Below are 26,330 nucleotides of genomic sequence, written 5' to 3'. Positions count from 1 at the left end.
ATTGTGACACCATGGTTTTGCATAATAAGAAATCATTATAATGGCTATCCTTCCCTTAAAACTATGTATTTTACCCGTTTTGCAAGCTATACAATAGATAAGCTTGCGAACAGATAAGAACAAATGAAATAATGGAGTGTGTTGTTTGAACTGTAATACAAAAGTGAGAACTCCTACATAGTTAATCTGAACATGGTAAATACCCTGCTAAGGATAGGTGTGAAAATGAACTCCAAGTCAGCTATTATAACGTATTATAAGGTATGTGTGTATGTAAACTCTAAGGCATGGTTACGTATAGAATAATTGTACATTTCAGATCAATGCATCTCAAAAAGGATCACACAGAACAGAAAAACAGCTACTAATATGATTAAGAGTATTGGAACATCATTCCTAAGAAGGGCTAGTTTAGGACAGGTATTACAGGCATTTGAAACATTTTGACTGGCATGGAGAAACTGGACATCCAAACACTCCCATAACATTAGATATATAGCTCAGTGAATAAGTATCATTAGATTCAGGAGAAACAGAAAAAATGAAGTTTATTTATTGGTTTATTTTTAAATGTGTGCTCGTCATTATAATACAATTCCATTGTGATTTGAAAAATCAAACATATAGCCACCATATAAATAGCTTTTATTGTATTATTATAATCATATTTATACGCTCTCTACACTAGTGAAGGGGACCTTTTAAAAGAACTGCATTATGATTTAATTGCAAAACTACAAGCACTTCTTTGTGTCACAAAACTATCTTCCACTGTGGCGGCAATCTTCCCTGCTCTAGACACTGCTTTACAAAGAGGGCTGACAACATTGTGGATGAAAGATAATCTTGGAAATAAAGCTATAAATTGAGACAGCAATATGAAACCTCTGCGATCACTGTTTGCCAGCACCTATAAGACCACGGACAGAGGAAGACTACTACATATCTGCCAAAAGCAGGAAATGTCCATACAACTACATAATATAGCAGGTTATAGTGGTTTTTCTGCTCCACGGCATGCCAACGGCAAAATCTGAGTGTGTGGTGGAAACATTTGCCACTTAAATCCACACTGAGTCATGCTAACATTATCCCAGAAAGTTTGGGACAGAAACAAAAATGCCTTTGTATCTAAAAGGCCAGTTGTATCTATCCTGCTGCACAGACTAACAGGAAAACAGAAAATGTTTACACTATATTGAATGAAAGAAAATGGGTTGATTTTTGTCATGTTACATCATGCACACATTTCATATCAAAATTTTCAAACATATTTTCAAACACTGCCCTTTAAAAAAAAAACCCAAGTAGTATATAACTACTTGTTTACAGGATAAGCACAAACTTGTGCAGCATTAGTCTTGGCTATGGGGAAGACCTTTCACCTCTTTAAAAACAACAGATAGCACAAAATGCTAGATTTGGTCTTACCTCTTTTTCACAGTTGGAGTTGAGTGTAAGCATGGCCATGGGGCTGTTGGGTGCACTGCTTCCTGTGCCTGGTGGCATAACATGTTCACCTGGCTGGTTTGGGCATGGTAAACTTAGAGCCTGGTTGGTGTGCTTGTTACCCAAAGTTGTGGAGAGGTACTGCTTGACTTGCTGCCGCTGAGCTTGTTGGATGTGATACTTGGTAGGGTTTTCCAGGTGAGTTTGCACCTGCGAACATATAAAGAAGAGTAGCCATATCTAGTCAGCATTTGTGTATTCAGCATTTCTGTAGAAACTGTTACAGGAAACCTTTAAAGATTTATCTAATACTGGTTTTAAAAGAAAAGAAAATGCATGTGTACATAATCATGCAGACATGTTGATGTTAAAAAATTATAAATGTAAAAAGAAATTAATATGTTCCTCATTTTTACAAAAAAACAGTACCAGTTTAGCCAAAACAGCCTAAATGTTCAAAATGAATAATTCTGAAATGCCAGGAATGTATCACAATTAAGTAACAGGGATCAAAAATATATTCATGATAGTCTGGATCACTACGCAAAGGGATCTTGTAGCACCTTTGCAACAAACGGAGAGAAAGACGGCAGTAGCACCCAGGGCCGTAGCCAGAAGAAAAAAACGGTGGAGGGGGGTGCTTTGAAACTTTTTTTTAGCGAATCATGAATTCCATAATTCCATAATGCAAACTAATTTAGAAATCAGGCTCCATCGATAAACTTCAGTGGACACTCAAGACAGATAAACTTCAGTAGACACTCATGGGGATTTGGTTAACCATTTAAAATTCATGAGTAAATCAGGTTTTTTTTTTTTGGTTTTTTTTAAACCTGAAAATTTCAGGTGGGGGGTTGAACCCCTAATCCCTCCCTTGGCTACAGCCCTGGTAGCATAACCTTTTGTAGACTTAAATCTCCAGGCTTTTGACGAAGTAGGCATATGTCTATGCTACCAAATCTTTTTTCTTAAAGGTGTTACAAGATCTGTTGCCAGGGAAATACATGTTAAAGATTAATTACACAGATTAGATACTACACATTTCCCCCATAAAACCCACTAGGAGTTACCTATACTTGACAAAATGTGCAAGAAATAACAGTACACTTAAGAAAGGCACATAAAACAATGTTGACGAAGAATACAAGTTGCTAGGTCTTCACCTTTATATATGTTGAATATTAAAAAACAAAAATGGGGGAATAGAGACAAAACTCCACCATGTATATATAGACTCAAGTGTATATACTCATGATTCACAATGAAATATTTCAACCCTCTAAGTGTGTTTTGTTAAATTATATTCCCATTCAACTATATAATAAAGTGAAACAGAAAAAGAAGCAGTTCATTCCATGCACAACTAAATACTATTTAATTCTAAATTATATCATCTATCTATATCTAAAGTAACTAACAAGGAAAAATAATTTCTTTTACATGTCTTTTACCATTTTGCAGTAATGCATGTGAATGTTTGCCCCTAGCTATGCACAAGTGGGCATTGGTATTCACCACTGGAAGCAGTATTATCATCAAATGCATTTTTTAAAAAAGGTAACTCACCTGGTAGTGATTATACTCAAGCATTTCCAGCATGACATTTATATATTCTTAGCAAGACCCAGCAACCAGTTTGGCAGACTTCCTTTTATTTTTCTGCTACTCCGGTTTATGCACCATGAACAAGTTATCCCCTAAAATGGCACAAGCAACTTGGATATAACAGCTCTGGCTTATAATAACCTAAACTAATTAGTTATGCATGTAGAGAAACAAACTGTTCACACAGAGGATTTTCTTTCTTTTTTTGTTTCTTTTTCCTCTTTTCTGGATGCAATGTAAGTTTAGCCTGAAAATTTTGGTATTAAGATTTTTTTTTCCATGGCTTTGACGTAGTACTTTTTCATAAACATAAAGGAGCCCTTTATAGTGATGGGTTATCAAAGTCAGATTGATAGTTTGCTTAAGGCCAAGTCACTATTCAGCTTTCGTTCCAGTCATACTAGCAGACAATGGAATTTTTCTTTAGCAGTAGCTTTACTGGTTTTATGTCCGCTGCTAAGATGGCGCTGCAGAAAAACCGCTAAGCATTTTTTTCCATTCACACTGCTGTTAGGCAATGCTGCATCCTCCTGTGAGGATGGTGCTAGTAGAGCCTCCATATTGAATTAGAAACATGGCTACGGTCCTCTGAAGATACACACAAAGTTCTAAAGAAGTATATTGATAAGCAGTATATTCGGAGGTCCTCTTAGTCAGATAGGGGTATAGAGTGGCAACCTGTACTCGAAGGGGCTACATTCCTCCTGAGGACACAAGTTCGCAGTCTGGAGGTCCTCCTGGATTCAGTGCTGACTCTTGAAGATCAGGTGTCAGCGGTGGCCGGGAGGGTCTTTGCACAAATAAAACTTGTGTGCCAGCTGTGCCTGTACCTCAAAAAGTCTGATCTGGCTATGGTGGCCCATGACTTGGTTACATCTTGTATGGATTATTGCGATGCACTCTACATGGAGCCCCATTTGCCTATGAAGACAATTCAGAAACTGCAATTAATGCAGAGAGCAGCAGCCAGGTTTCTAAGGGGAGCTGACTACAAGGAGCATACCACTCCACTGTTAAAGCAGCTCTACTGGCTGCCTGTGAGTTTCCGGGCCCAATCCAAAGTGCAGGTTATCACCTATAAAGACCTGAATGGTTTGGGTCCAGCCTATTGGTGAGACCGTGTTTCCCCCTATGAACCTGCTTGGGCCTTAAAGTCTTCCAGGGAGGCCTTTCTCATGGTCTCACCACTCTCACAAGTGCAGTTGATGGGAACAAAGGAAAGGGCCTTTTCAATGGTGGCACTCCGGATTTGGGATGCTCTCCCCAAAGAAATTAGACAGGCTCCTTCCCTAGCTTCCTTTAGGAAAAAATTAAAAACCTGGACATAGAAGCAGGCATTCAAAAATAATTCTTTATAATTTACTGTGATAGTAATTTTTAGCTGCATCAATGCCAACTGACTTGACTGGTTTTGCCTCTGATGGACATGTTTAAATCCAGCAAAAAAATTAAATTCATGTTATTTCCCTTGTGTTATTGTTATGTCAGTCTGTTAGTTTTTTTATACTGTCGTTAAGAATTATGTTTTTATATTTGCTTTTTTGTATTGTGGTTTATTTTGTTATGTTTTTATTGTTTATGTATCATGTTCTAATTTTGTAATTTGTACGTTGCACTAAGTTTTTATTCCATGTAAGCTGCCTCGAGTCCTGTTTCGATAGGGGGTGGGATATAAATAAAGTTTATTATTATTATTGACACAACAACATAGTCTGACACAGCAAACAAGATAGATATGCTGGATTTCGTATCACAAGTCGAACACTTTCCAAGCGTTTAGGACTGTGTGATGTATTTTCGGATGATACGCACAGATCCCAGTAGGGTGGCCTTTTGCAGTTGGCAGATCGTAATTTTGTCAATGTCTATTGTTTCCAAATGCCGGCTGAGATCTTTTGGCACGACACCCAGTGTGCCCATCACCACTGGGACCACCCGCACTGGTTTCTGCCAGAGTCTTTGAAGTTCGATCTTGAGGTCCTGATAGCAGCTGAGTTTTTCCTGTTGTTTTTCGTCAATGCGACTGTCACCTGGTACGGCGACATCAATGATCCAAACCTTTTTCTTTTCCACAACTGTGATGTCTGGTGTGTTGTGTTCCAGAACTTTATCAGTCTAGATTCGGAAGTCCCACAGTATCTTTGCATGTTCATTTCCCAATACTTTTGCAGGTTTGTGATCCCACCAGTTCTTTACTGCTGGGAGGTGGTACTTGAGGCATAAGTTGTGCCTCTGTTTGTAGTCAGTCTGTGCAATTTTCTTACAGCAGCTGAGGATATGACCAATGATTTCGTCAGCTTCCTTGCACAGTCTGCATTTTGGTTCACTGACTGATTTTTCGATCTTGGCCTTAATTGCATTTGTTCTGATGGCTTGCTCCTGGGCTGCAAGGATCAGGCCTTCTGTCTCCTTCTTCAGTCTCCCATTCGTGAGCTATAGCCAGGTCTTCTCCTTTAAGCTTTTCCTTTAATTTTGTCAAGGAATTTTCCATGCAATGTTTTGTTATGCCAGCTGTCAGCTCTAGTTTGTAGTGCAGTTCATATTCTGCCAGGGCATGTTCTTCTTCTTTGACTGCTTGTTTTACTTGTAAGAGTCCTTTGCCACCTGATCTTCTAGGCAGATATAGCCGGTCAACATCACTGCGAGGGTGCAGTGAATAATGAATGGTCACGTGTTTTCTTGTTTTTCTGTCCAAATTGTCCAGTTCCACTTGTGTCAAGTTTATGATGCCAGCAGTATATCTTATGACAGGTATGGCCCTGTCATGGCCTTGATGGTGTTGCCTCCATTGAGCTTGCTTTTGAGAATTTTTCTGACCCTTTGTGTGTATTCTTTGCTGACCACAGTGTTCACATGTTCATGCTTGATGTTGTCCAGCTGTAATATGCCCAGATATTTATAGGCCTCTGGCTGGTGACACTTTATCGTTTGGCCATTAGGCATATTTATGCCCTGACGTTCAATGATTTTCCCCTTCTTCAATGCCACTGTAGAACATTTGTCCAAACCCAACTCCATGCTGATATCAGTGCTAAATATTCAGACAGTGTTAGTCAGAGACTGGATTTCAGTTTCAATTTTCCCATGCAGCTTCAGGTCATCCATGTACATCAGATGCAAAATTTTGTGAGATTTCTTAGATGTTTGATAGCCGAGGTTTTTTGGGGTTTTTTTGTAAGATTGTTGACAGAGGGATCATGGCAATAACGTAAAACAGAGGGGACAATTGGTCTCCCTGGAAAATTCCTCTTCTGATGTTGACAAGTCCATAGCTTTCCTTTCCAACAAACAGTTCAGTTTTCCAGTGCTCCATCATGTTTTCAATAAAGGTACCAACGTTTTTACTAATCCTGATGGCGCCCAGACACTTGATGATCCAGCTGTGTGGGGTGAGTCAAAGGCCTTTTTGTAGTCAATCCACGTCATGTGAAGATTATTCATAAGATGATGATGATCACGATCATGATCATGATGATGATTATTCTATTTGGGGAAAGTGGATTTTTGGAATGTAACACCCACAATCCCCGTGACTAATTGTGGCAGCTGGAGTGTTCTGGGGATTGTGATTCAAACAAACAACTGATATAATTTATTTTAAGGAATCAATCAGGATGCTCCTCTTTTGCAACTCTGAATCCAGTGACACGTTCTATCATGAATGCTCATGAGAATTAAAGCACAAGGCTCACATGGATGACATAATACTATCCATTTTTCTTCCACCTGATTAATGTTATGTAATTTGTAAAGGCTCTAAACACTTCATGGTCTAAATAAAGGGGCCTAACTGTGTGGAAGTGCATATATTTCATTTACAGAAGCTCCCGGATTCATTCCCTGGTACCTCTAATACTTGAAATTCTGGAGGGTTGCTGAAAGTCGCTGCAAACTGGGGATGGTGAACCCATGGATCTCCACATCTTGTTGAAATACAACCCACTAAATTTATAACCATTAACTATGCTGAGTGGGAGGATGGGACATTTGGAGAGGTACATAGTATCTTACTCTGTTGTAAAAAAATACTGATAAAAAACCAGTGGTCTTATTTGTTAAGGTTCTCATGTTACTTGACATACCACACAGCAATAATAAAAATAGCTGCCACAACCTGACAGGCAAATCAAGTTCATGGATGCAATGCATCTTGCTCTGTAAAGAATGAGGCCTGTCACACCCATCATTGAAAAGTATTATTGTTAAAAAGCTGATTCTTCTTTGCCTTTGCTGAAAATTAAGTGTATCATTTGGTTAAAACACCTGTTTTATCTGGAAAGAAATCACAGCAATAAGACTTTATTTTTACATGATACAATAAAGTATCACAGCAGCAACTATGTCCAAGACTGTTTGGGATGAATTGATGATATCCAGAATCCCAATGAACAGACAAGGTTTAATTTTGAGTCTAAATAAGCCAAGTGTCAGTATGAATCAGGTTTCTAGGGGAAAGCATTGCACAATTGGAGTGCCACATCTGAGAAGACCCTCTCCCATGGAGAAGACACTTGCCCCAGAAGACCTTAAACCAGTGATGGGCAACCTTTTGCACTTGCTGTGTCAACATTCGCCAAAAAAACTAGCATGATTTGGGTGGTGTGTCACTTCGAGAAAAACCCCTAATTTTACAATATGTATAGTTTAAATAACAAAATGTATAATTATAATATATAACTGTATTTAATAAACCAAAAACTATTTAACTTATCTGCTTAGTGACTTCTTTGTTCATCCGTCAGTCAGTTTCTTTTGTTGGTCTTGATATGATTTAATGTGTGGGGTGCTGTGAACTAAGATAAGTGAGGGGGAGGCAGAATTTTTTAACTAACCTGCCTATTAATGACTTTTTTGTTGCTGAATTTCATTGGTTAAATCTTCAGTCGAAGGCTGGTATTTTGTACAATTCAAGCCCAAGCAAGCGCTACTAACTTCATCTGTCAATCTGTTTCTTTTGTTGGTTTTGATATTATTTAAAGCTGAGAATAAGGTCTCACAAAAGTACATAGAGGGAAAAATTGTGAGTAAAGCCATTGCTATATTTTTCAGGGTGCTAAAAGTGTCTGGTGATAGGTTCCAGGCATTCCAAATTTCCTGTTCGTAATGGTACTCCTCTTGATTCTCCAAGCGGCACCTTTCCAAATTCTCAAGCTTTGACCTCAAGTCGACAAACACCTAAGCCCAGATGCTGCCTTGAAATTTTGCAAGTTGCATCTCCAAATCGTCAATTTGCATCTATTTCTAATGGCGGGAAATAGAACCCATAGCACAGGCCCTCGCCTCTCCCAACCTCCCCCTCACTTATCTCAGTAATGATGGTCAATTAGAAATCCACAACACCCCAGAACAGTAGATTGAATGATGGTTGCTGTGGTTATGTGGTTGCTAATAATGGTGATCACAGGGCCATTAGAGATGTATCCCACGTGGCATTCCACTGCTCCCTGCTCCGCCAGCTGGAAGTGAGGTGAACACTACTAGAGAAAATGTGGTGTTTGTGTCCCAAACATTGCACTGGGTCTCAGAATTTCTCTGTGAATATCTGCACATCCACTACAGATCTTTATGTTACTGAGTTTGGCAGTAGTGGTGTTCAAATCAGTGATAGGTAAAGGTTCCTTTCCAAGCTAGTATTGTCGTGGATAGTGGGACCAGTGGATTCCCCACCTGTGGATACAGGATGTTGTACACATTTTAAAAAAAACAAACTGCTGTGAGGAAGTAGAAGAGTTGGCTGTGTTTGCTAATCCCTATTACTGTACTCCTTTTTAAAAGCCAAACTTAAAAATAAAAAAGGTGAAAAGAGAGAAGGGGTGGTCTTGGAGAGTCTGTGATAGAAGAGAGTTGCTCCCAAAGCAAAATGACTTTCCAGCCTTGGAGAGCATATCAAATCAAACTTTGGGAGGCGGGGTTTTTCCCCATCATCCCCATGAGGGAGCTTTCTCTTTCCCTCTCCCTCCCTCAGAGGTGTCCTCCTTCTGCTTCTGTTTGACGCCCAAAAGTTTGGCGAAGAGACTCAGTGAAGGGAGAAAGCACTCCTTCTCACACCTTGTCTGTCTCCCTTCCTTCCTTCCTTCCTTCCTTCCTTCCTTCCTTCCTTCCTTCCTTCCTTCCTTCCTTCCCTCCCTCCCTCCCTCCCTCCCTCCCTCCCTCCTTCCTTCCTTCCTTCCTTCCTTCCTTCCTTCCTTCCTTCCTTCCTTCCTTCCTTTTACCTGTGACTCAAGGGCACCCTCAGGGCTTAGACCAGGAGCAGGACAGCGAAGAGCCACGGGCCCACAGGTAGGGCCATGAGCAGGCGACAGAGGCCTTGAGCTGCTCCAGCAAGCCAGGCCCCACTTCAGCCATGTTCCGGGGAGGGATGGAGAGGGAGGAGGAGGAAGCTGGGGTGATTTATGGCTCCTGAAGGAATGTGCCCCCTCCCCCTCCTCCACCTCCGTGAAGGCATCGGCTTCGGCCTTCTGAGCAAACACACACCGCGGGCAGAGGAGGCGCTGAAGGGAAAAGGACTCCCGGCTGGCGATTTCTCCTGCACATGTGCCCCTGAGCAGAGGCATCTCTTTCAACTGAAGGACGCATGTGCATTGATTATGAGTGAACTACGACTCCCAGATGCACACCTTTCCCTCCTTCTTCATGCGGCACGCACCTTCCTCGGGTCCTCTTACTTTATAGTCCCATACTTCTCTGTATGCGGCCACAGGCGGCCGCGTGTCAGCAAAAATGGCTAGGCATGTCAGTGCTGACACACGTGTCATAGGTTCGGCATCATTGCCTTAAACCTTAGGCAAGCACATACGGCAAGAGGTGCTCCTTCACGTATTAAGACCCCAAACCAACTATGACTGTGACTTTATTGATTTAAAATAATTGGAAGGTAGTAGCAGACCTGTTCCTCACAAAACATTGGGTAAAATTGTCTACCACATCTAGTCTCTACCTCAGTATTTACAAATGTTAAAGATTTGCTATATTAATTCATGGTTCTTGGATCATCAATGAATTCTGCCATTACCTCCCCCCCCCTTTTTTTTGGTGGGTAAACAGTTTATTAATGATAAGTTACATAACAAAACAGCAAATTATAGCAGATAAAGTCAGATAACAATCCTTTTGAAACGTACATGCATATCTACATTAGTCAATCAACTGGTTAATTCTAACATTGAGTACATATTATTATCAGTAACTCAAAACATATAGAATTGCTCTTTCTACATGTTATCCACTATTTTCAATCTAGGTTTCTACTCATTTTAAAAACATTAAATATAAGAGTTCACCCTAACATTCAAATAAAGACATACAATGTATTACACACAACAGACCCTGCATGTGCCAAGAGTCAGACGCCAGTTAACAAACAAAACAGAGTTTATTCCAAAGATAAGCCAAAAATAACATAAACACAGAAACACTTCACTTATCAGTGTTTCAAGAGTAGTTTGGACAAAAATAACTCAAAAACAAGCCACGCTATTTTCCCATGCTGGCATTCAATAAAAACTAAAGATGCTTCAATTCAGCTTTGGAAAAACAAATAGAGTTGACTGCAAGAAAATATGCAAAATAAACGAAGGCTTGCAACCTTCCAAAAGCTGCAGAATATAACAGAAAGTGCAAAAGCCTCTTTTGGCTTCAAACCGTTTCTGAAAACAGACAGCCGGCTCTGCGGAGTTAAAGGGACAGTTCCCAAAAGAAAAACAGCAAACTGGCTTGAAAACAAACAAACTAGAAGAGCAGTAAACTGCTTCCACAGTGCAGATAAAGCCGAAGCTTCAAAGGGATGATGAATAGCCGTCGTCAGGAGAATCCAAGACCAGGTCGGGAGGCAGCAGCAAATTCCGAAAGGCAAACCAGAAGTCAGAAACCGGGAGTAGTCGTCAGTCAGAGAGCGTAGACAGAAGCCAGGTCAAATTCAATCCAAAGTCCGAAGAGGGTGCAGTCATCCAAACCAGGTCCACGATAAGACACAGCGAGAGCCAAGCCAGATGGTATCAGCAGCTAGAAATAGTAATCAGAATGCAGTCCAGGGAAACCCACACAGTTCCATCCCTCTACTGTAGAGCAGTCCCAGATAACTTACATCCGAATCACAGTCCAAGTCCAGTCTTCACGGAAACACAGAGATCCCAATGGCGCCTCAGCAACACCTTGCCACACGCAAAGTTCACTGGCCAAACATTCCCATTTTATTCCCCTTCCTCCTGGGTGACCAAACACTCACACCCAAACACCAGGTGTCCCAAATCTACTCAGAGTCCGAACTCCACACAGCTAGAGCTCGTGGATCCGGAGTACCTAGCAATTCATCGGAGTCCCAATCATCCTGCCCACACTTAGCCCCATGAACACTTAAAGAACCATCCTCCCTTCTCCAAGCATCCCAAGTGGGATCAGCTCCTGCAGAAACCCCAGGTTCAGTAGTATCCATAGGCCCCAAATGTTATGATTGAGCCTCATGGCTCTGTTACTGGCAGACGTGGGCGTAAGACTCCTCGAGAGTCAGATACTCTCGAGGAGCGAGAAAGAAAGAGACTGCGAGATATCTTTGCAGCACCATCTGACGAAGAGTCTTTTGAGGGGTTTACGGAGAGAATGGAGGAGGGGCTGGTTAGCTCGGAGGAGGATGAGATGGATTGGACTCGGGTGAGGGAGGAATTGGGTGCCACTGGCAATGATGGGATGGAAGATGAATGGGGACCTTCAGGATTAGACCCATGGACAAGCTGGAGGGATGGGACGGGATCCACAGCTGGGGATGCTGTGGGGCGTAGTCAGAGGTGTTCCAGCTCTGATGAGGAAAGTGATGAGGAAACGCCCGGGTTAAGGAGGGCAGCTGATAGTGATGAGGATTTGTAACTGGCATAAAATGAGGCTTGGGAGCAATTGCAAATTGCGTTGGGCAAGGTAATCTGGACGAACGCTTGGGATCTGTGTGGGACGCTTTCCTGAAGACTGGTGTGTTTTCGTGTGCTGATACGTAAGTTGTTTTGGAATTTGGGGTCAGACGGCGGGAGGAATTGTGTGGGCTTTTGTTTGTGCAAACTTGTGCTTAATCTCATTAGCTTTGACCTTCCGTCGTCTTCTTGACGGACGCCATCTCCTGCTTTGGATTTCGGACTGAACTGACCACGGCTTGACTTCCCCCTACTCGGACTTGGTGAAACTACAAACGTCTGCTTCTGGCTTGAACTACGGAAAGGAACTGGGTCTACTCTACTGCTTCAATCCTCGGCTGATCTGTGTGTATTGGAAATCTTGCCTGCTGTGTGGAGGAGTGACTCAAGTTACTCAAAGCACAGTGCTGGCAGCAGAGAGGAATCTGCTGCCAATTAATTGCATTCTTTTGAACACTTTGTTCCCCGGCTTCTGTTTTGTTTATCTCCAGGCTGAAGCAAGCTGTTTGTTTTTACCCGGATTAAACTTCGGTTTAATCCGGTTTATCTTTTGAACGTTTTTCCTTGCCCCTTTTTGCTTTTAAAGGCTAATACTGCCTGGCCCTTGTATTTTACGGGCATTTTGAGTTCTGTAATCCAATAAACTCTGTTATCTTCGATCTTGTGGCGTTCTGTCCTTGACAGATTGCCCAACGCCATAAAAAAGGTTTATTGCAGTAATAAATCCCGTCAGGAAGACGATGGATGAGTTAAGGGCTAAGTTCGATCAATTACAAACGGCCACTGTCAGTCAAACAGCTAATGCTGTTAAAGGACATGTTTTGACTCCTGAACGCTTTGACGGAACCAGGTGCAAGTTGCCAACTTTTTTGGCACAAGTTGAGCTTTATTTTTCCCAGCTCAGTGCTCATGCTTACCCTACAGACACTAGCAAGGTGGCATTTATTTTGAGTTTGTTGACTGGTCCCGCAGGACAATGGGCCACTAATTTAATTTTGGGAAATGACCCAGTCAAGGACAATTTGAATAATTTCAAGAAGTTACTAACTGACACTTTTGGGGACCCTCTCCGCACGGAGAATGCTGGGTGGGCTCTGTATCGGTTGAAACAGGGAAAGGGGACTGTTTTGGATTACTTAAATAAGTTTAATTTGTATCGCCACCAGCTGGACTGGGGGGAAAATGCATTCATGCTTTTGTTTACTGCTGGGTTAAGTGATTATCTCCAGGATGAATTAGCACGCTTGGAGCCGGCTGAGAATTGGGATGCCTTAGTAGCTAAGGTGCTGCGTTTGGACGCCAGGTTCGAGTCCCGTAAACACTCAAAAGCAATGTGTGCGCCACCTATGCATGTAACCAGGGCACCTGTGGTGATGGGGGAAGAGCCTATGGAGCTTGGGGTCTTTAAAAAGCTGTCTACAGAAGAAAAGAACCGCAGGAGGCAGCTGGGGTTGTGTTTGTACTGTGGGAATGCTGGGCATTTTGCCAAAAACTGTAATGTGAAACCTTCCCAGCTTTCGGGAAAAGGCCAGCCCTAGTGCGACGTGAGTCCAACGCATTAGGGCTACTAAAGCAGTCAACTGAGGGGAGGAAGCATGTTTTCGTACCCATTACATTATCTGTTGGGGGAAAGGAACTTGTTTCTACTTTGGCACTGCTGGACTCAGGGGCTACGGTCTCTTACGTGGATATTGAGTTTGCTAGGAAGCATGGCATTCCTAGAGTGCGCAAGGCATGCGACGTGTGGGTGGAAGGAGCGGATGGGAGACTGCTGGAGACTGGGGTGGTTAACCATGAGACCTCAGCAGTAATGTGGGAGGTGCAGGGAGTAACGGGAACGTTTGTGTGGGATATTACAAGCTTGCCCAGATACGATGTGATCCTGGGGATGGATTGGCTAGCTGTAGTAAATCCACAAGTAGATTGGGTGACGCGTAAGTTGACCTTAAAGAGGCAGGATTGTTGCACTCTGAACGTTTCTCAATCTGATATGGAGGGAGTGCCTGCTGAGTATGGGGAGTTCTCTGATGTATTTTGTAAAAAAGAAGCGGACAAGTTACCGCCGCACAGGCCGTATGATTGCGCCATTAAGCTAGCGGAAGGTGCGAAATTGCCAGCAGGAAGGCTGTATGCCTTGACTGTACCGGAAAGGCAAGCTTTGCGAGAGTTCCTAGATGAAAATTTAGCCAAGGGGTTTATTCGCCCATCTAGCTCTCCAACTGCGGCACCGGTATTCTTTGTAGCCAAAAAGACTGGGGAACTTAGGTTGGTCTGCGATTATCGGATCCTAAACAAATACACCATTCGGGATAGGTACCCGCTGCCTTTAATCTCGGAACTGTTATCAAGGGTGCAAGGGGCTAAGGTCTTTACCAAGCTTGACCTGCGGGGGGCGTATAACTTAATCCGAATACGGGAAGGTGATGAATGGAAGACGGCATTTAACACGTGCTTCGGATGCCACGAGTTCCGAGTCATGCCTTTCGGACTTTGCAATGCGCCTGCGGTCTTCCAGAGGTTCATGAACGATGTGTTTAGGGACCTAATTGACCAATTTTTAGTGATTTATTTGGATGATATCTTGATTTTTTCTAAGGACGAGAAAGAACATCGTCAACATGTCAAGCAGGTTCTGCACCGTCTGCGGGCTAATGGGCTCTTTGCCAAGGCTTCCAAGTGGGTCTTTCATGTGCCTGAAGTGGAGTTCCTAGGTCATGTAGTGTCAGGTAGGGAACTTAAAATGGACCCACATAAGGTTGACGCCGTCAACTCATGGCAGGAGCTTAAGACTAAGAAGGATGTGCAAAGGTTCTTAGGATTCGCTAATTACTACCGGGAGTTTATTCCGAATTTTGCAAAGCTCACGGTGCCTTTGACGCAGCTCCTGCGTAAGAAACAGCCATTTGTGTGGGGGCGGGAAGCTCACGACGCGTTTTTACAACTAAAGTCTAGCTTTCAATCAGACAACATACTAACACATCCTGATGTTGACAAACCGTTCGTGGTAGAAGCGGACGCTTCTAGCTACGCGTTGGGGGCTGTATTGTCTCAGAAAGATTCCTCAGGGACCTTGCGTCCCTGTGGATTTTACTCGCGGCAACTAACATCATTCGAGCAGAACTATACCATATGGGAGAAGGAGTTGTTGGCGATTAAGGTGGCGTTTGAGGTGTGGCGGCACTGGCTAGAAGGGGCGCGGCACCAAATCGTGGTCAGGTCTGATCACAAGAATTTGGAGCACTTGCAAACAGCAAAAAAGTTAAACCAGCGTCAAATCCGATGGGCTTTGTTTTTCTCCAGGTTTAACTTCAAAGTGCAGTTCGTGGAGGGGAAGGCAAACTTGCGGGCCGACGCCTTGACCCGCAAGCCGGAGTTTAAGACCAATGAGCAGGTAGTATGTCAGACCATCTTGCCTACTGCCTCTCTATGTGTTGTAGATAATGAGCTCGGGTTACATGACCAGATCCTTGAGGCTCAGAGGGACGATGTGTGGACTCAGGAGCAACTTATGCTGTTATCAGCAGGTAACCGTACAATACTGCCTCATCTACAAGATCAAGACGGAGTATTGGTACGCAGGGGGCAGGTCTATGTACCAGTGGGGGCCCTCAGGTTGGAGGTGATTAGAGCCCACCATGACGAACCCATGGCTGGGCACTTTGGCAGGTTCAAGACCGTGCAGCTTATCACCAGGAGCTACTGGTGGCCAAAGATGCGGCAAGACATTCTGCGCTTTTGTGACAGCTGCGCTGTTTGCCAGCAGAGTAAGACGCCTGTTGGGCGCCCTAGAGGTTTGTTGTCGTCTCTACCTGTTCCTGAGAGGCCATGGCAAATCATTTCCATGGATTTTATTTCGGATTTGCCTAAGTCTGGGGGTTATACTTGTATTTGGGTGGTGGTGGATTTATTTAGCAAACTGGCTCATTTTATTCCTTGTTCAACCATTCCGGCGGCCCCTACGTTGGCCTTACTGTTTACTAAGCACATCTATCGTTTGCACGGAGCTCCCGAGGTGATTATTTCGGATAGGGCTCCGCAATTTGTGTCACGCTTTTGGAAACACTTCCATGAGTGCTTAGGTACTAAGTTAAACGTTTCTTCTGCGTTTCATCCGCAAACGGATGGTCAGTCGGAACGGGTTAATGGGCTCTTAGAGCAATATTTACGTTGTTTTTGTTTAGATCAACCCACTGCTTGGGTGAAGTGGCTACCGGTGGCGGAGTTCGCTTACAACAATGCGGTGCACACGTCTAGTCAGCATACGCCATTTGAACTAACGTATGGTTTTCACCCACGGGGAGGTGTGGCGCCGTCGACCAATGTGGTCTCTTCTGACCCTGTGTACCGCTCTTCGGAAATGGCTGCGTTGCATGATGTTGCCCGTCGCTTACTGTTGGAAGCTAAGGCAACGCAAAAGACTCAGGCCGATCGCCGCAGGCAGGCAGGGGAGGAGTTGGAAGAAGGGGATTTGGTGTGGTTGTCTTCCAAACATATTAAACAGGCTGGGGGAAAATTTGCGCCTCAGTATTTGGGTCCCTTTCCTATCGTTAAAAAGATTTCTTCCGTTGCGTTTCGTTTGCGTTTACCGTCTAGTTTAAAGGTCCATCCAGTTTTCCATCGTTCACAGTTAAAATTAGATACCTCCAGTCGTCGTGGTGCTATAGCGGAGGGTATCACTGCCACCTCTCCGCCTTCGGGGGAGGAGGCCTTTGTGAGAGGGGATAGTGTTATGATTGAGCCTCATGGCTCTGTTACTGGCAGACGTGGGCGTAAGACTCCTCGAGAGTCAGATACTCTCGAGGAGCGAGAAAGAAAGAGACTGCGAGATATCTTTGCAGCACCATCTGACAAAGAGTCTTTTGAGGGGTTTACGGAGAGAATGGAGGAGGGGCTGGTTAGCTCGGAGGAGGATGAGATGGATTGGACTCGGGTGAGGGAGGAATTGGGTGCCACTGGCAATGATGGGATGGAAGATGAATGGGGACCTTCAGGATTAGACCCATGGACAAGCTGGAGGGATGGGACGGGATCCACAGCTGGGGATGCTGTGGGGCGTAGTCAGAGGTGTTCCAGCTCTGATGAGGAAAGTGATGAGGAAACGCCCGGGTTAAGGAGGGCAGCTGATAGTGATGAGGATTTGTAACTGGCATAAAATGAGGCTTGGGAGCAATTGCAAATTGCGTTGGGCAAGGTAATCTGGACGAACGCTTGGGATCTGTGTGGGACGCTTTCCTGAAGACTGGTGTGTTTTCGTGTGCTGATACGTAAGTTGTTTTGGAATTTGGGGTCAGACGGCGGGAGGAATTGTGTGGGCTTTTGTTTGTGCAAACTTGTGCTTAATCTCATTAGCTTTGACCTTCCGTCGTCTTCTTGACGGACGCCATCTCCTGCTTTGGATTTCGGACTGAACTGACCACGGCTTGACTTCCCCCTACTCGGACTTGGTGAAACTACAAACGTCTGCTTCTGGCTTGAACTACGGAAAGGAACTGGGTCTACTCTACTGCTTCAATCCTCGGCTGATCTGTGTGTATTGGAAATCTTGCCTGCTGTGTGGAGGAGTGACTCAAGTTACTCAAAGCACAGTGCTGGCAGCAGAGAGGAATCTGCTGCCAATTAATTGCATTCTTTTGAACACTTTGTTCCCCGGCTTCTGTTTTGTTTATCTCCAGGCTGAAGCAAGCTGTTTGTTTTTACCCGGATTAAACTTCGGTTTAATCCGGTTTATCTTTTGAACGTTTTTCCTTGCCCCTTTTTGCTTTTAAAGGCTAATACTGCCTGGCCCTTGTATTTTACGGGCATTTTGAGTTCTGTAATCCAATAAACTCTGTTATCTTCGATCTTGTGGCGTTCTGTCCTTGACACCAAATCCCCAGACATCTCCGGTGGCTGTGCCCATTCAGTGCCCACTTCCCCAGCCACCACCTTATTATTTCTAATAAGTCCTCATTACTTTTGTTCCTCTTGTTATTGGTAATTTTGGCCATTAGCATATATTCCCACATTCTTTCCCTCCAAACCTAATAGAAACAATCCTGGGCTTTTAAAAATCTTATTATGTAGCATTTTATTTGTCTCTTTAATTACCTTGTTCCAAAATGCCTGTATGGTCACACAAGTCCACCACATATGTATGAAAGTCCCTTTCTGTTTCCTACACCTCCAGCAAATACCTTGTTGTGATTTATCTATTTTTGCCAATGTTGCTGGGGTGATATAGCATCTATAAAAAATTTTATATTGATTCTCCCTAACTGATCCAGATTTTGTGAATTTGAATCCTTTATTCCATAGGTACTCCCAGTTATCCAATTCTATTGGCCTACCCAGGTCCTTGGCCCAGGATATCATTACTGTCTTGACTGTGTTATCCTCCATATTGTAATTTAATATGCATTTGTATAATCTGGATTAACCCTTTGTTTCCCCTTTCCCATATTCTTTCCAGTTCTGATTTTTTAGTTGCGAAACCTACCCTCATATCTTTTTTATATCTTTCATGCAATTGGTGATATCGAAACCAATAATTAATCTCCAATTCTTCCCGCCCTTTTAATTTCCACTCTTCATTTTCTCTAATAAGGTATTCTTTATATGTTCTTATTTCTACACGTAAGGATGGTCTTGTAACTGCTTCTAGTGGCCTCAGCCAAAGGGGTGTTTTCGGTTCCATACCTTTTCTGTATTTTTCCCAAATGTCTAATAGCCCCCCTCTAATTATATGTTTATTAAAGTCTTTATTTAATTTGTCTCCATCATACCACACATATGCGTGCCAGCTGAATCTTAATTCATATCCTTCCAAATCTAATAGGGTCTTATTTTCTAATTTTATCCATTCCTTCAGCCAGGACAGCGCTGCAGCCTCGTAATAGGTCCTTAGATCGGGTAAGCTTAGCCCCCCTCTTCCTTTATCGTCAATTAAATTTCGGTATGCTATCCTCGCTCTTTTTCCTGCCCAAATAAAATTTGTAATCTCTCTTTTCCATTTCTCAAAAAAAATTCCTTTAGTAATGGGTATATTCTGAAACAGGAATAGCATTTTGGGGAGTACCATCATCTTTATTGCCATTACCCCTTTCAATGACACTGTATAGCTGACATGTTAGATGCAGTTCATCACCTACTCAAAGCATTGAATTGCTTTTCTTTGTATTACCATTTCTTTATACAGCAGATAAAAGTGACCACAATTTTGTACAACACAAGGAAGCTTTTTCTGTACTAAACCAGTATACTCTTGGGAATTGACTGCATGAGGGTGAATAAATTGAGCTTAATCCAAATGGGATAGAGTTGCTCCTGGTCAGTCAAAAGACAGATTAGAGATTCATTTTACATTGGATAAAGTTATTTCACCCCCCGCTCCTTGAAATCTCAGGTTCATTGTTTTTGATCTTTCAAGCCTTTTGTTGCTGGAATAGTCTTTTAGTCTGATCAGTCCCACAGGTATAATGTCTGTGACACAATCCAGATAAGTCTAAAAAGAATATCTGACCTGCACTGGTCTTCCTTCTGTCCTTTGGAGCCCATATATACCGGTAGTCACTCAACAGGCCAGTCTTTTATGAGGACTGGACACTGAATTGTTTCAAGCTATAGATACGGAATTCATTCAAATTTTAACAGAATAAAAATCTGCCAAGAAGTATAGAAAACAATATCCCACAGACCAGAAACATTTAATATACATTCAAATTGCTAAGAAATGGAACATCAAGGATTGCAGTAGCTATCAGACTATTACACTGATCTCTCATTCAGGCAAAGTGATGATAAATATTCTGCAAGAAAGGCTTTTACCCTATACATCAAATGTCCATGTTGAATTGTCAAAAGGAAGAGGGATCAGGAATCTTGTTGCAAACATATGTTGGGTAATAGAATGCACCAAAGGACACTATGTAAAAGACATATTTTACTATGCAGTTGTATATAATCTCCTATCCAATTACTAATTGGCACTGATGGGCTAGTTTACAAAATCAGCTAACTACGTGCATCCATGGATTAATGTTGAGCAGGGACAAACATATCAAGATTGGAAACGCAGAAACGCTCTTCACAGACCTGCCAGATGTTTGTGATTTAAAAGCCCAAGATAGCATGCCTAACAATCAAAAGTAATGAGAGTTGTATTTCAAAACATGCTTGCCAAAAGCATCAAGAAATATAGGCTCAATAGGTATTGTATCTAATGGTGTCCTTAGGTTGCATTGTAGTTTGCCTAATGATTTATCATTTTTCCTAATTTTTTGTGTATTAAGAGACTACTAGGAATCTCCAGAGGGGGGGGGGGGAACTAGTTGAAACTCTGGAAAGCCACTGTCTGACACCATATAAATTCAGCTTTGGAAATTTCTGGGTCTTAAAATTCACACTGTTTACTGGACAAAAAAGAAGGAAGTTTTTCTTTGGGGCTAGTGAGTAGTGAGAGTTTCCACTCCAGAAATTCAATGTGTTTATTTATTTATTTTATACAGTGGGCCCTTGTTATCTGTTAGGTTTGGTTCCAGGATCCCTTGTACATAAATAAAACTGTGGATGCAAAATTCCCGTTATATACAATGACATAGTAAAATGATGTCTTTTATATAAAATGGCAAATTTAAGTTTGCTTTTTGCACTGGAAGGTATTTTCAAGCCATGGATGATTGAACCTGTGGATACAGAAGGTCAACTGTATAATTCTTGAAGAAAGCTTTTGAGAGCATATACAGATCAAACTTCTTTAGGCTCTTTATTAATAAAGGGATATCTATTGAACTATGTGAGATATGTCTTCTAATGTTTGCAGCCTCAGTACAAGGCAGCTTTATAGGTTCCTACCTTTGTCCAACTATGTGTTATGGACTCAAGAAGGCAATTTTCCCCCTGTCCCCATTTGCCATAACAAACAATTTTTTAAAGTTTTCTTAAATTTGTTTTTTTTTTACACTTACAAACAGTATACAAAACAATGTGCATTTTAGAAGCACTAAGGGCCCTTTCAGACAGGCCCTATATCCCAAGATCCCAGGTTTTCTGAACATTATTTTATATGAGTCTGCACTGCCAGATAATCTAAGATAAACAGAAAACCTGGGATCAGATCCTAGGGTCTGTCTGGAGGAGCGCTTAAATCCACAACCTAGGCCTGAACAAGTATAATTTCCTTTGTCATAAATACATAAGTAAACAAATAAAAAATGTTATATCCAGAACTCCTGTTCAATGAGGTTGTATTACTTTCCCTTGTCACTCTTGAGGTATTTCATGAAAACCAACCAATATGAATCAAATTCTGATCTTTTAATTTCCCCTCTAAGCATCCTCATTTCCATTGATAATTTGTCATTTAAACCTACATTCCATAACTCCCTATACCATGCTTCCAGTGTGATATTCGTTACAATCTTCCAATTCCTTACAATTATAAGCCTCACCACTGCAAATAGAATAATCACCAATTCTTTCTTTTCAATTTCTAAATTCAACTTTGTGGCAGCATTAGTAATGCTAACCTAGCATATGGGGCAATGTTTAGTCCTATAATATTACCAATTTCCTTAAATATTTTGTTTCAAAAATTCTACAGCTGGGGATATTCCCATCATAACTGAAAATATGTCTCTTTATGTAATTCTATCTGTAAGCTGGTCGGAAGTGAAGATCAGGACTATTGACTGGCTTCATAGAGATTATCAATCCCGGAACCGCTCCTCGTGTCTTCTTATTGGACTGGAAGACAGATTGTTAGTGGAGGATTTGTTCGCACTTGGGCCCAAATTACAACAGTGGGGCATCACTCTTAGAAGGGTATTAGTAGACCCATTGATCCGCCCTTTGGTCACCGGGCTGAAATCTGATACACAAGATTCAATAATTTCCAACAATGGGGTTGAATGTTCGCCGGTGTTGGCCCCCCTCTCAGAGTTCCATTTCGAGACTCCCTCCCTAATTTCAAGTCCTGCCTGCTTCAACACCCAATCCTGCCCACAAACGCTACCCTTGTTCAGTCCCCTCTCCATGTCAGATGACTCCATGTCAGATGACTCTTTCTCTCTCCTACCAGTGGAGATGGGCTCTGTCCGTAGACAAACAAATACATTTGGAGGCTCTCCATATTTGGACAGCTGACTAATCCCTTCAGAAGGCAACCTCAATCAGTGTGATGACTCATGGGCCTTGTAGTCCTGCTCATGACATTGTGATGCCTGATGAAGAAGAAAACTTGGGTTTTTTACCTTCCCAGTCAGAACTGGATTCTTCCCAGCCAGATCTGGGAACCTTGCACCTGCAAGAGAGTTGTGTTCCAGAAGTATGTCAAACAAACCCTGAGCCTACATCTCCTGTGTTTTCTCGCCATGAGTTTTGTAAACAACAGAGAGGTTTGGAAGCGGCCTCGCGCAGGAGTGCTAGAATAGCTGCTAAGAATTTAGCCAATTAAGCCTGCTTTCCGTGAGAATCTTTAAGGAGTCAAACATCTGGTCTCAGAGATTAGCTTTGTTTCTGGTTCCCAGAGAACTGCTCTCGGCGGGAAAGTTAGACTCTATATAGGTGTTTTAACCGCGAAGTAACTTCGCGGAGTCAATTCGTCAGCCTCCGGAGCGAGTTGTGTCTGGACAGCGCGCTCCGTTCGAAGCCTCGTTCCTGTTCAAGCCTTGTCCTTGTTCTCAAGCCTTCGCTCCTGCTTCCCAGCCTTGTTTACCTTCGGACCTTGCCTCGCCTTCCAGGACTAAACCTTGCCTTGTTTCACGGATTTTACCAAGTAATTCCACGGACCTTGTTCTTGTTCCTCGTTACCTTGTGTCACGATTCAAGCCTTGTTTTCAAGTATCAAGTTAATTCCTAGCCTTGCTCAAGTTCATGGACTAAAGGACCTCGTCATCTCCCCTCACCTTGCCTGGCAAGGTGAGTGTTTCGGTTACTGGATTACAACTTTGGCCCTTAATATTGCATATTGGACATTGTTTCTTGGACTAATTTTGACCTTTCCTGAAGGGTCTGCTTCTGGACTAACTTTTACGTTTGTTTTTACCAACTTTATATACTCCTTCAATAAAGATAGTAGATAGATTCTGGTCTCTGTGTATGGTTATTGGTGCCTTGCAGCCTGGGTCCTGACAGTTTGACTCCGCCACCATAAGCACCAATTAACCAAGGCCAGAATGTCTACCGGAGCTGCGCCGGGTGGACAGCCACTTAGCTACACCATCAGCAAGGACGAAGTGGACCGCATCCGTGACAGACTCAACGCGCAGGATGGAGAAATAAAAGGGTTGAGAGAGCGCGGAATCCGCCTCCCGGCCATGGCGTTGCCAACCAAGTTTTCTGGAGAAGCCTCCAAGGTCCAAGTTTTCCGCCGCCAGTGCCAGGCTTACCTAGAGGCCCGTGCCGCCGAGTTTCCCCAAGAAGACATCAAGGTGGCGTGGGTTTACAGTCTCCTAGACGGGCCAGCGGCCAACTGGGCGACGGCACTGTTCGACCAAGCCTCTCCACACCTAAGATCAGCGCAACACTTCTTGGACCACCTTAAGGAGACCTGGGGAATTGAGGACAATTTGGAGGCAGCCGGTCACAAACTCCGCCGCCTCTTTCAAGGAGACAGACCCATGTCTCAGTACATAGCCGAGTTCCGAGTGCTGGCCCACAACACCGGCTGGAACGATGTAGCCCTCAGAGGACAATTTCGGGAGGGTCTCAACATTGAAATGCTGGAGGAAATCTCCAAGGTGGATCCTCCCCACACTCTTGAAGCACTCATTGATCAATGTTTACGGGCTGAAGTCATGATTGCCAACAGGAAACAGTGGGTACGAGGCCAGAGCGGTAGAGCTGGGGCAAAACCCCTCGCTCCCGCCAGCGTTCAGCCGCGTCCAGTGTGGAGACCCCCACCACCATCCCCATACCCCAGAGGGAGCGAGGAGGTACCGATGCAGTTGGGCAATGTGCGTCCCAGATTAGATGCCGCCGAGAAGGCCCGCCGCCAACGCCTAAACCTCTGTTGGTATTGCGGGAATGGGGGCCACTTCGCTAGAGAGTGCCCAGCCAAAGGGAAGCCCGCCGCCCGTCTTGCGGCGGCGTCCTCCACGGAGACGAAGGCGTCTGAGGCGGCTGGCACACAGCCGGCGGGGGAAGCCAACGACCGGGCGTAGAGAGGCTCGCCAACCCGGTCAAAAAACCCATTCAAGAGCCGCCAACCGGGGTCCTGTTCCTTCTAGTGGTCACCTTATGGTCAGCAAAAAAGGGACCCGTCATGATCCACGCCATGATAGACTCAGGAGCCACCAACAATTTCATTGATAGAGAGTATGCCGACTCTCTGGGATTACAATATCATGACTTCAAGAATGCCCGTGTGGTGCAAGCCATCGATGGCCGCCCTCTCAAGACGGGCCCCGTAAGCCAGTGGTTGGAACCCACCAGGATGTGGATAAGGGAACATATGGAAGAGATTTCCTTCTTTGTTACTGAGGTTCCCCATTTCCCTGTGATTTTGGGGATTCCATGGCTGACACTTCACGACCCAAGCATCTCCTGGTCCAACAGAGAACTGCAGTTTGCTTCAAAGTACTGCCAAAACCATTGCCTCGTAGCCAAGGTCTGCCATGCCACAGACACCGAGCCCATTATCACCTTGCCAAAGAAGTACTCCGAGTATTGGGATGTATTCAATGAAAAAGAAGCCGAAAAATTACCCCCACATAGACCTTATGACTGTGCCATTGACTTGGTGGAGGGGGCCCCGATCCCGCGAGGGCATCTCTACTCCCTGACTGAACCGGAGCAAGAAGCTCTCAGGGAATTCATAGAGACAAACCTTCGCAAGGGATTCATCAGACCCTCTCAATCCCCAGCCGCCTCCCCAGTGATGTTTGTGAAGAAGAAGTCAGGGGAATTACGCTTGGTGGTGGACTACAGAGCATTGAACAATATCACTAAGCGGAACAGCTATCCCCTGCCCTTAATCTCGGATCTACTAGACCGACTTCGAGGAGCCAAGGTCTACACCAAGCTGGACCTACGGGGGGCTTATAACCTAGTTCGCATCAGAGAAGGGGACGAGTGGAAGACCGCCTTCCAGACTAAATTCGGATTATTCGAGTCCCGAGTTATGAATTATGGTTTATGCGGAGCTCCCGCAACGTTCCAGCATTTTGTCAATGACATCTTTCAGGATTATCTAGATCGGTTCTTGATCATCTACCTGGACGATTTTTTGGTGTTTTCTAGATCACAATCAGAACATGAGAACCACGTTAAAATGGTGTTACAACGATTGCGGGATCATGGGCTTTATGCCAAGCTGGAAAAATGCGCTTTTGATCTACAAGAGGTAGATTTCCTGGGGTACCGCATCTCGCCTCTAGGGCTCTCCATGGACCCGGCAAAAGTTTCAGCAGTATTGGAATGGCGGGCGCCAACCAACAAAAAAGAGGTGCAGCGATTCTTGGGGTTCGCGAACTATTACCGCAAGTTCATTCCAGATTTTGCCCGCTGGTCTGACCCAATCACCAGCTGCATCCGTGGGAAACAGCCCTTCCGCTGGACTGATCAAGCAGAGAAAGGGTTCCAGCAACTAAAGAAATTATTCACGTCCCAGCCAATCCTTCAGCATCCAGATCCTGAAACCCTTTTTGTTGTGCAAGCGGACGCCTCTGATGTGGCAATTGGAGCTGTACTCCTACAACCGGTGGGAGATCACCTTCATCCTTGTGCCTTTTATTCTCGTCAACTAACCGCACCAGAGAGAAACTATACCATTTGGGGAAAAGAACTATTAGCCATAAAGGCAGCTTTTGAAACTTGGAGACATTGGCTAGAAGGGGCCAAATTTCCCATTGAAGTCCATACTGATCATCGGAATCTAGAACATCTAAGAACTGCCCGCAAGCTAAATCAGAGGCAACAACGTTGGGCTTTATTCTTTGAACGTTTTAACTTCCAGATTCATGATGTAACCCCAGCCCAAACCAAGCAAGCAGACGCCCTGTCACGTAAACCGGAATACGCTGCAGGACGCAAGGAGACCTTTGAATCCCAACTACTACAACCCGAGAACTTTGCCATGCTCACAGTGGGGAACACCAAATCCACTCTCATTGATTCAACTCCCTCTACTCCAGGGCCCCTCTGTGCTCAAGAAATCAGGGCTAGTCAGCAAGCAGATGCCTGGGCGCAGGACCAACTTCGTCAAGGACTGCATTTTCCCTTTTCGCTTAAGGATGGACTGCTTTGCTATAGAAATCATGTTTATATCCCACCAGGACCGGGCAGGGAAAAAGCACTTCGTCTGTGTCATGACTGCAAGCCAGCAGGGCATTTCGGACTATTTAAAACCATGCATTTGATCCTAAGAGACTTCTGGTGGCCCAAGATCCGTAAGGATGTGGAAAA

General features: G+C 43.7%; 1 protein-coding gene across 7 annotated transcripts in view; it reads right to left on the bottom strand.

The window, feature by feature from the left end:
* mitf (melanocyte inducing transcription factor) overlaps positions 1-26,330 on the bottom strand; it is a 238,796-nt gene that overhangs the window by 26,577 nt on the left and 185,889 nt on the right. For 5 of the 7 annotated variants that reach the window (XM_062969703.1, XM_062969697.1, XM_062969698.1 and 2 more), the window contains exon 3: positions 1,432-1,659. In XM_062969703.1, the coding sequence (XP_062825773.1) occupies positions 1,432-1,659 (228 nt within the window). Of the gene's footprint in view, positions 1-1,431; positions 1,660-3,015; positions 3,175-26,330 lie in introns of those variants that run through there. The other 2 variants (XM_062969702.1, XM_062969701.1) reach the window with 2 other exon arrangements.

Source organism: Anolis carolinensis, chromosome 2 (assembly GCF_035594765.1).
Source record: "Anolis carolinensis isolate JA03-04 chromosome 2, rAnoCar3.1.pri, whole genome shotgun sequence".
NCBI lineage: Eukaryota > Metazoa > Chordata > Lepidosauria > Squamata > Dactyloidae > Anolis > Anolis carolinensis.
Note: the sequence above shows the minus strand (reverse complement) of the source record. Positions and strands in the feature narration are given on the sequence as shown.